Source organism: Rattus norvegicus, chromosome 3 (genome assembly GCF_021556685.1).
Source record: "Rattus norvegicus strain SHRSP/BbbUtx chromosome 3, alternate assembly SHRSP_T2T, whole genome shotgun sequence".
Taxonomy (NCBI): domain Eukaryota; kingdom Metazoa; phylum Chordata; class Mammalia; order Rodentia; family Muridae; genus Rattus; species Rattus norvegicus.
Genome location: NC_141536.1, coordinates 14,469,822 through 14,480,898, shown reverse-complemented (window position 1 = coordinate 14,480,898; position 11,077 = coordinate 14,469,822). Strand labels below are relative to the sequence as shown.

The window sequence follows — 11,077 nt, the reverse complement described above, 5'->3', positions numbered from 1 at the left end:
ACTGACAGGGAGGCGTGGTCACGCTGTCGCGAGGCGGGAGCGACGGGTGGAGTTAACGACGAAAGCTGCGCGCGCAGCCATGACCCCTCACAGCCACCTATCGGAGGGAGGGGCGGGACAGCTTTAGCTTGGTGCGTGCGCAGCCGGACGTGAGGCAGTTGGTGGTCTCCATCGTCGATTTCTGGTTACCTGAAAAGCAGCCGTTTAACCCCAATCCTGGACCCTTCAGAGTTTAAGCCCACCCCGCTCCGGGTGCCCCGGACCTTAGGGTTCAGGAGGTGGGTGACGAGCGCGCCGCGCTTCATTTCACAGCCCTTTCCCTACTCTTCACTCCTTCCCCCAGACTCCTCACCAGGCCTCTCCATAACCAGTTCTCCACACATTCTCCTCCCTACCTTGCGCACCCTGACCTCAAAGCCCCATCCCCCATCCCGATATCTCGGGTAATGCCCCGGAGTCTGGGTCCGGGCCCAACCCTTTCCCGCTGCGGCTCCCGCACCCCTTTGGTAACCCCATTCTCATCAGCCCTTTCCTCGGGTTCCTCCCCAGGGGTGAGTCAGAATTCAGCCGAATTTACCATGGGGGCTACCGATCGCCGGTGAGTATATCAGCCCCACCCCCTCCCTCTGCATCCCCACCCATCGCCTCCCTCTTCCTGAGCCTTCCGCTGCCAAGCCTACTTTCCTAATTCCACTCCTTTTCCTCTCTCAGATGTGAGGTCCTACCCTCCCATTCCTAGCTGCCCGATGCCTACGCTTCTCCGACCGCTCCTGCCCGCAGTTTTGTCCCCTGACCCAGCCTGCCACCAGACCTGCATGGCTTCTCAGTAAAGGGATATGCCTTTAGGCTGTCCACTCCCTAAGCTACTCTTTTTTGGGGGGGGGCACCCCCAAAACTCAGTTCATTTCTCATCCCTCAAAGATGGATTTTTAAAGTACTCTTTTTGATGAAATCATGATTCACTCCTTTTTAGTAATTCCTTTTGTTCTTTATAACCCTATCCCCTTTGAGACAGTTGTTAAAACCAAAGATGGGAGGAGAAAGACCACCAACCCAAATCTTCATTGAATCTTTAATTGAAGTCAATTAGAGCAAACAATTGATTAAAGCAAGCTATTTTATTCGTGTACATAGCCCCTAGGGTAGGACTTGTGAGATCAGCCTCAGATGTGAGGAAAACAAGGCTTTTAGAAAAAAAGCTCAGGGGTAGGGGGTATCCAAATGGGGATTTGGTGGGGCTACAGGGGCAGAACTGTAAGCATACAGGTTAGTCCAAACGAACTCCTCAAAGAGGTGGTTGTAAGTTGGGCAGAATAAGGTAGTCCTAACAGCAGGTAGTCAGTGGATCAGAGGTGGTCCTTTTGGAACAAATGTAGGGTTGGAAGATGGTTATAAACAACTTTCTGGAACAAAGACTTGATTGCCATTCCTGGAGCAGGCAGTGCAGAACCATTTGTAGTTAAGGTTACAGGTGGGCATAGCCCAATCCTTGAGAACCAGAGGTTTAACCAGAAACAGGATTGAGTCTAGACTGTATTTACTAAAATGGCCTTGAACCCCCAGATGGAGACGTGCTGCTCCCATATTCAGTCTGTATTCAAGGATGCCCTTGTAGTCTCATTATGTAGCCCACACTAGTTGAATACTCTTCATCTTCCTACCTTAGCAACTCAAATGCTAGAGAGCAGGATAAATTATGGAGACTTAAAGAGAGAGAAAAAAAAAAAAAAAAAGCACAGTGAGCAAGTTAGTAGTGGTGCAAAGTTTTTAATCCCAGCACACAGGGGGCAGAGGCAGGGGGAATCTCTTCCTGCCTGGTGTACAAAGAACAGAAACCCTGTCTTGAAAAAAACAAAACAAAGATAGCACCTTGATTTTAGAATCAGGCATCCCAGCACAATATTTGCTGTGGATGTTACCAACATAAAAACAGTATTCTTTTTTAAATTACTATTACTTTGTTTTCTTTTTTTTTTTTTTTTTGGAGCTGGGGACCAAACCCAGGGCCTTGCGCTTGCTAGGCAAGCGCTCTACCACTGAGCTAAATCCCCAACCCCTACTTTGTTTTATTGAGTCAAGACTATCCTTGAATTCAGTTGTGCTTGCCTTAGCTTCCCAGTATTGAGATCAAAGGTCTTGGCTTTTTTTTTTTTTTATAATTTAAAATTACATTTTAAAATGTACTTGTTTGTGGGCACTGGAAAGTCACAGAGTACATATGGAGGTCAAAGAACAGCTTTCAAGAGAGGTTCTTCTACAGTATGAGTCTAGGAATTGAACTCAGGCCATTAAACTTGGCACCAGCCAAATTGTTTTTTGTCTCCAATAATTTAAAAGAAATTTTAAATATTGGGGGAAATATTTTTGAATAGGAATTGTTAAGGTAGTCATAAGCCAGACTTAAGGCCAGACCGGGGATCGAGCCTCACTCTCACCCAGGAGTTTTCTAGGAATCTCGTAAGGCATTAATTGTTTACAGTAAGAATAGAACCTGATTTTCTGCGTCCTTGAGACTGAGGATTCTAATTATTTGTTGTAGACCTGTCAGGCAGGTAATCAGGAACTTTGTAATTACTTTAAAGTTGCTTGGCAAACCTTTGACTTCAGAAGTCTATATGTGACTGCAGTTTAGACATGAGTCCTGGTCAGGAGTGGTGTCACTTGCTTTTAATACCTGGGGCTCTTGGGAGGCTGAGGCAGGAGCAGGTGAATTTCAGTAAGTTTGAAACTAACCCGGTCTATGTAGTGAGTTCCAAAGATAGCCAGGGCTACATAGTAAGTGCCTCCCTAAAAAAATCTGAAAAAATACAAATTCAAGTCTCCTTTGGAAGCTCGCTCACTCACTCAAATGTGTCTCAGTTGTCTTTATTTTCTTTTTTTTTTTTTTTCTTTTTGGTTCTTTTTTTCGGAGCTGGGGACTGAACCCAGGGCCTTGCGCTTCCTAGGCAAGCGCTGTACCACTGAGCTAAATCCCCAACCCCTCAGTTGCCTTTTCTTAAAACTCCTTAAATCTAGTAAGAATGCACTTTAATGAACCCCACGTTTTCCTCATCTGGGTTCTGAAATCCCCCCCTCAGCCCCAAGCTAAGGTTTTGAGATTTCCTGAGTAGCAGGTCCCATGCTTATTGCTGCTGGCCGGGGCTAACACCCACTCACCCTTTGAAGCTTAGCTTTGTCAAGAAGCTTTACCCTCTACTTCTGGCTCTAGTAATTCTAGACACTTCCTTAACACATTGTTCAAAGTTTTCTTTTAGACTTATAATTAGTTGTTGGGTGTTTCATTTATGACTATTGTTTACTGTGCCCAACTACTGTCAGAGGCCCTGTGGTGTCAGCAGTGGGCAAACACATTCTGTCTCCTTGGAATTTACCAAGATAACAGTGGTATGAACATAAAAATGAACTGAACAAGTCAGGTTGACAAGAAGTGAGGCAAAACACTGGAATAGATTGGAAAGAGAGCTCTGTGGGGAAAGTGCTTGCCATGAACAGACCCACACACATTCACTGGAATCTGTGTAAAAACTGGATGCAGAAACACAAACGTGTAATCCTAGCATTAAGGCAGAGACAGCATCCCCCAGGTCCTGCTGGCCAGCAGCCTAGCGAAGTCGATGAGCTCTGAGTTCAGAGAGGGGGTGGACAGTGAGTGGAGGAGACACTGGCCGTAGTTAAGAGTATGATCTTGTAGAGAACCTGAGCTCAGTTTCCAGCACCCGTACCAGCTGGCTCGAAACCTCCCAAGAATTCCAGCTTCGGGGGGGTTATAATGCTTTTGACCTCCACAGGCATCTGCACTCAGGTGCACATACCCCCTACAAACACATAATTAAAAATACTTAATAATACAAAAGGTTTTAACTTAGGTTCATAAGTGGTTTTGCTTATGGGGGGAGACTACTCTTGTGCACATATGTGTACCATTTGCATGCCGGGTGCCTAGAGATCAAAAGGTCTAACCACCTGGCACTGGAGTTACAAGTGGTTTGTGAACCCCTCATGGCACGTGCGGCAGAGGGGTGGGGGGTTCCCTTATTTCTGCTAGTCATGGTGACATGTCCTTTAATCCTAGCACTCTGCAGGTAGAGATATATATGTCTTTGGGTTAGAGGCCACCCTGGTCTGTACAGTGAGTTACAGGCCAACCAGAGCTGCCACATAGTGAGACCTCCCCCACCAACCTTTTGGGTATCCCTCTCTCCTTTTTTTTATTTTTGGGGGACAGGAGGTACAATGGCAGTGCTTCTCAACCAGTGACTCATGACCCCTTTGTGGGTAGGACACCCTATCAGGTAGTTATGATTCATAACTAACAATTACAGTTACGAAATTTCAATGAGTTTTATGGTTGGGGTCAACACAATGTGAGGTATTTAATTAAAGGGTTGCAGCATTAGGAAGGTTGAGAAGCACTGCATTGTGGTCTGAGTGCGGAAGTCAGGATGACTTGAAGGAGTTGTTTCTTCCACCATGTGGGCTCTAGGGAAACTCAGCTCTGTTAGGTTTGCCTGTAGATACCTTTACCTGCTAAGCCCTTTCCCTATCCCTTCATACCTGCCCTCTGCCCTTGCAAACTCCCCTGCCAAAGAAAAAGAGAAATATCCTTGTGGAAGCTGTGGTGTGTCACAGTGTGTCCCACAGTATACCCTTTTCGTGCTCATTTCCTTGCTTGCAAATGTTCATTACAATGAGTCATTGGTCTGGTTCAAGGCCTCTGGCTTCCACTACACTATCAATACTGGATCCTCACTGGGACTCCGGTTGGAAATACTGTGTCATGGAGATCCTACGACTTTAGATCTGCAGGACTAGCCCTTCATGTGCTTCAGCAGTTCACTGTTAGGGTAGATATTGAATAGACCACCTTAAAGCCCTGGATCTGGACCTTGTTATCAGAGCAGGTCAGTCTGCCAGCTTTCCCACACCCTCACCACCAGGGGGGAGCTCTCCAGCACTGTCCAGCCAGCTAACCCAGTGTTGCAGTAGGTGAGGGGCAGGACTGGCTCACCCATGCCCATGCCTGCAAGGCCAGCTCGATTGTGCTGTCCAAGTCCTGCTTTTCTTTTGTGCCTTTGAAGGACAGGACCAGCTCTTAGACTGGAACAATTTTGAGGAGCCGGTTCTCTACCAGGGTTCTGAGGATCAAACTTAAGGTTGTCAGGATTACAAGGCAAGTGATCTAACCAGCTGAGCGCCTTGCAGCCCTGCCCTTCTCTTTGGTTCTCTATGGCTTATGTGTCTTCTGAATACAGGGGCCCAGCTGGATGTCTTCTCCTAGGGCTCCTGCCAGTGCTGGCAGATAGTGCTCACTCATAATTAAGTAACTGATGACAAGCCAGAGGCCTAAGAACAGGAACCACAGTTTCCTGTGTGTTTTCTTCCTGAGGAAAAGCTGAACTCTGGCTGCCAGCCTTTACACCAGTGCTTCTCAACCTCCCAGTGCTGTGACCTTTAATACAGCTCTTCAGATTGTGCTGACCCCAACCATAATTGTCTCGATGCTACTTCAGAACTGTGATTTTGCTGCTGGTCTGTGACCCCTGTGGGGATCGGGATCCACAGCTTGAGAGCTACTCTCTACAGGCTCAGTGGCAAAAGGGCAAAGATGGTTTGCCTTAGGGGGTCTGGTGAGATTCTAAATTCAGTGACTTGCAGACTTGGAGTCGAACTACAGGCCAAGCTGCTTAGGATCGGGTTTAATTGGGAAGAGAAATCCAAGTAACTGCCATGGTGGATCTGCCGTCTCGCTCTAGCCTCCAAGATGGCTGATCTTCAGCCATACGTTTCATGTAGAGAGAGGCCAGCGTTAGGCATGCTCTCCTGGGAAAGATAGTCCTCAGACATTGACCCGTCACTTCTGGTGACATTGCCACTACCCCAGCCATCTTAGGGCCACACCTGACTCCAAGGAGAGTTGAGAAATAAATGGTGTTCAGAGGGCAGGGCCTTATTACCAAGCTGAGACAGGGATGGCTGCTGAGAGAGATTCATAGCTCTGATCTGTAATGTTCAGCAACGACCATTCCCCATGATTGATGAGGGTGAGGAAGTCACCGAGGAGACCTTGAATTCTGACATTCAGAAACTGAAGGAGAAGCAGGACATGCTGGACAAGGAGATCTCCCAGTTAATAGCCGAGTAAGTATTTTGTTTTCCTGAGATTCTCCTGGACCCCAGGCTGACCTTCAAACTTGCTATATAGCTGATGATACTGAGCTGTTCCTCCTAGTGAGTGGTTACGGGCATGGGCAGCCACTCTAGTTTCTGTGCAAGTCTGCCTGCCTGCCTGCCTGCCTGCCTGCCTGTCTGTCTGTCTATCTATCTCTATCTATCTATCTATCTATCTATCTATCTATCTATCTATCTATTATATACAAATACAATGTAGCTGTCTTCAGACACCAGAAGAGGGCATTGAATCCCATTACAGATGGCTGTGAGCCACCATGTGGTTGCTGGGATTTGAACTCAGGACCTCTAGAAGAGTCAGTGCTCTTAACCACTGAGCCATCTCTCCAGCCCAAAAGTATGGTGCTCTACTGATTGAGCTATCCAGGCTCGTGCTGAGTAAGTCTTATTGCCACCCTAGTGCGGTTGAGATAACTTTGAGGTAATTGTGGAATCCTTGCCTCATGCATAAAGCCCTGGGTTCCATCCCATTGCAAGAAAACCAAAGGGCAATGGAACTCTAGCAGAGTGCTTACCTGTTGTTCATAAGGCCTTGGGTGTGATCCCAAGTCACATACAAGCACTCTCAACTTTTGTTACTTGTGCCTAGTAACAAAAAACTCACTATACTAGATTGCCATAGGAAAGATTCTAAGTTGTACTGAGTATCTTTGCAACCATTCTAGAAGTCAGGTTGGGACAAATCTAGAAGCAGGGTCTGTGGGAAGCTGTGCAAAGTTAAAGCAATGTCCATTCAGAATTCCAGGCACTGCTCACCACCATGGGTCCTTTCAACATGGAGTTTCAGCACCTAGGAGAACCTAGCTTCGTTCACCACAATTCCTGAGCTCCCTTTATACTCCTTACACTAACCTCAGCAGAGGCTGAGTTGTACTGAAATATATATTTCACATAACAGAATCTGCCTGGTGACTTAATATAGTAACCATAAATCCCTCCTTTAAGGGGACAAGTTTACTAGGAATGAGGGAATAGGCAGATACACTTCCCATTATAAATGTCAGGAAAGCAGGTTCCATTCTGTGATCCCTGTCCTCAAATGCTAGCACCTAGTAGGACTATAGTGAATATTTGTTAAATTGATAATGAATAGATGTCTCAGCACCTGCCACCTGATCGGGGGACCTTACCAGCTGACCTGATCATATTCATTCTTCATTGTCCTTCCCAGGGGCTACCGTGTAATTGAGCTGGAGCAGCACATCTCCCTCCTCCATGAGTACAATGACATCAAGGATGTGTCGCAGATGCTGCTGGGCAAACTGGGTAGGTCTCGAATCGGAAGGGATCGCCTCTTCCCTACCTCCCTTCCTCCCTCGGAGTGTTGGATTTTACTCTTTGTCCCCCTAACTTGCCAACTGTCCCACTCCTGTCAGCTACCCCAGCCCCTCTTCTCACCAGCCTCTGCTCCCCTGAGTGACCAGCAAAGCAGGCATGTAGCTCTTGCTTTACTTAGTTCCCAGGATCTTAAGCACAGATCCCACTTGGGAGGAATTTTGAACAGGACTTACCCACCTGCCTGGCTGCAGGAATGGTCCCTGTTCTCCCATGGCATGCAGAGACATTGAGGAACCATGGCTACCTCTAATGACTGACTTGCTTAAGGGGCAGCAAGGGACCATAGCAGCTCCTTATAATATGCAGTGGGATTTAGTTCCTCCTCTAGCGAAATCCAGAGTCTTGAACCGAGGCAGATGCCTGTGTGTTTGACCAGAACAGCTTGTCAGGGAAATCAGGCAGTTTTGGGTATGATGTGTAGAAGCTGTATGTAAGCTCCACAGCGCTTTCTACTGGCTCAGTGGCAAACCCTGGTGTTCTGCAGCCAGGAGAATGTGTAGAGCTGCCCTGTTGACCAGCTCTGAATTTTAACACTTGTTACAGAGATCCCATAGCCCAGAGGAACCCAGGTTCACAGCAGAGGGGGAGTCACGTCATTGGGAATGGGTCCCAGAGAAGGGAGCAGAAACTAGGAGGGAAGTGCGAGTGGCTAAAAGGAAGGATCAAAGCCAAAAAAGGTTGTGGCCAGGTGGTGTGGTGGATTGAGGCAGGAGGATCATAAGTTCAAGACCAGCCTGTGTTCTTTAGTGAGCCCCAGTCACAGCAGCTCTGGGTCACCTGACCTGGAGCATGTGTCCTATCAGTTTCCCGACTTTTCAGTGGATGCTTACTGGGCATCTACTCCACCAGATACTCGAGGTGCTGGAATGGGGTGAAACATGTAGGTTGGGTTTTAGTGTTGATAGGACAGACCATCTGTGTCTACTATCAGATGAACAGAAATGCTAGTGTGTTAAGTTCTGTGAAGGAAACAGCAGAGGTGGGAATACTGAAGTCTGAAGATGGTGGCAGGAGAGAAGATAGATATGTCTTAGGTAGAGCAGCATGAGGAGCAGGGTCACACAGAGGCCATGCTGAAATGCTTGGTTGGTATGGTTAGCCAGGCCAAGCCCACAGAAACAAGGCTTGACTGGAGAAGCAGAGAGATTGTAAGTGGTAAGGTGTGAATCTGGGCCCTGTCGGCGGTCAGGACAGTGCCTTAGTTTGGACTTTGTTTAATAGTCTCCTCTGGATAGTAATCCATCGTTCCTTTCTTTCAGCTGTGACTCGAGGTGTTACCACCAAGGAGTTATATCCGGATTTTGATCTAAACCCAAATGACTGAGCAGCTTCTCGGAGATCTTCATCTGCAGTCCACAGGGACAGGAGGATGAAGGCATAGAGGCAGAGAGCCCAGACAGTATGTTCATATGATTTCCAGATTTAAAAAATGCTAAAAGCCCTCCAGAGTTTGGAGTGGGTCCTAGAGAAGAGGGGTCTTGGGAGGGGTGGGTATTGTCAGTGCTAGGATTTCTAAACATTTTGTGAGTGGATGTGTGGTTGTCCCTTTTGTTAATAAATCTATGAGCAATCTGGATGGCTCTGATCCTTGTCTCTACTAACCTGCCTGTCGTGCCTGCCTATGGTCACCTCAACCTACACCTGCTGGCTCACACAGCTGTTAGTCATGAGAACTCTTTAAGATTTATTTATGTATGTGAGGATGCTGTAGCTATCTATCTTTAGACACACTAGAAGAGGGCATCAGATCCCATTACAGATGGTTGTGAGCCACTGTGGCTGCTGGGAATTGAACTCAGGACCTCTGGAAGAGCAGTCAGGGCTTTTAACCACTGAGTCATCTCTCCAGCCCCCCATGAGAATTCTTATTGCTGTCCCATTGAACCTAAGAAAGGCAGGTAACTTGCCCAGGGTCATAGCAAGTGTGGCAGGGATTTGAACCTAAGATGTTGCTTTGCAGTGCTACCTTTCTGAGTTGAGAAGGAACAGGTCAAAGTTGGGAGTGAGGAATGACAGCATTATTAATTTACAAATTTGACCATGGTGATTATGAGTGAAATTCATGAGGCTGGAGACATGGCTCATGGTGAACTTGCTGTATTTGATTCGCAGAACCCATTTAAAGGTAGAGAGTCTACTTTGTAAAGTCTCGATTCTTTTTTTTTTTTTTTTTTTTTTTTTTTTTTTTTTTTTTTTTTGTTCTTTTTTTTTCGGAGCTGGGGACCGAACCCAGGGCCTTGCGCTTCCTAGGTAAGCGCTCTACCACTGAGCTAAATCCCCAGCCCCTTTTTTTTTTCTTTTAAGATTTGTTTTATGTAAGTACATATGTTTAAACACACCAGAAGAGGCCATCGGATCCCCATTACAGATGGTTGTGAGCCACCATGTGGTTGCTGGGATTGAACTCAGGGCCCATGGAAGAGCAGCCAGTGCTCTTCTCTCCAGCCCTCAATAATACTGTTTTTTTGGGACAGGGTTTCTCTATGTAGGCCTGGCTGTCCTGGAACTTGCTCTTTAGATCAAGTTGACCTTAAATGCCTCTGCCTCCTGAGTGCTGGTATTAAAAGGAGTACACCACCACCTAGCTCATGTCCATTCTAAAGAGGAAAGAAATTAATAGTTTGTTCAGCTTTCTCAAAAGAATCTCTGCTTTGCAAGTTGATGTTCAGAATCCTGTCCTGGTCTGTGACTGGCAGGTGAGGGTTAAGTCTGCTGTCCTTTGCTCATTGCTCACAGATCCCAGACAGCTCACCTGTTAAGAGCGCTGACTTTTCCAGAATACCTCTGTTCAGTTCCTAGCAACAACATAGTAGCTTCTGTTGGGGCCTGGGGTAAGCCTTGCACTGACCACCCTGACACCATTCTTAAATATCTAGTGAAAGTTTATTCAACGCTTTCAGACTGAGCTATCAGGGCCACAGGAAGGAAAACCTAATTGTGACACCTGTCTGGCCTCAGGGCAGACTTTTTATATAAAAAACCAGGTTGATTGGTCTTCAGTGTGGTATAGAAAAGGTGGTAGGTGGTGTTAGCCAAAAATGTTAGCATAGAAGTAGCACTGTTCCCCCAGGGCCATACTTTCTTGAGGAACAGCAAGCTTAATGCTCGATGATTTTGCAGCTAAAGAGTCTTCTTTTCTTTCCAAAACTGAGGTGGCTGTATGTAATTTAGCAAGGTCTTTCTCCACCTATTCACTCAACAGCCTGAAATTCTGTCCCCCTTACTAGATATGTTTTGAGGAACCACCGGGCAGGTGTGGGTACCCCACCCCAGGACCTGGGAAGTTGCAATACTTAACTCTTGCTACAGAACTGGGTTTTGGGATTTGTGCCAGAGGTCCCATTGGGCATAGGACCTCAGGTTTCGCTGGATTGTAAAAGACATGCCAGGGTCTGGACCTGTCATATAATAAGCTCTGAACCCCAGGTATGTCCAACCTCCTAATCAGCATAGGGATGGAAGGATCCCAAGATTTGAGAGTTATAACCAACGGATTACAAGTCTTAAGAATCATACATTCTGGGGCTGGAGAGATGGCGCAGTGGTTAAG

At 46.8% G+C, this 11,077-nt stretch overlaps 1 protein-coding gene across 1 annotated transcript; it reads left to right on the top strand.

The window, feature by feature from the left end:
* The first annotated feature begins 127 nt into the window (after positions 1–127).
* On the top strand, positions 128–9,099 carry Swi5 (SWI5 homologous recombination repair protein). Its single transcript, NM_001246661.2, is given in 5 exon segments — positions 128–278; positions 550–598; positions 6,014–6,138; positions 7,361–7,455; positions 8,787–9,099. Coding segments are annotated over 5 exon segments (396 nt in total). The 5' UTR covers positions 128–216; the 3' UTR covers positions 8,852–9,099.
* The last annotated feature ends 1,978 nt before the right edge of the window (positions 9,100–11,077 follow it).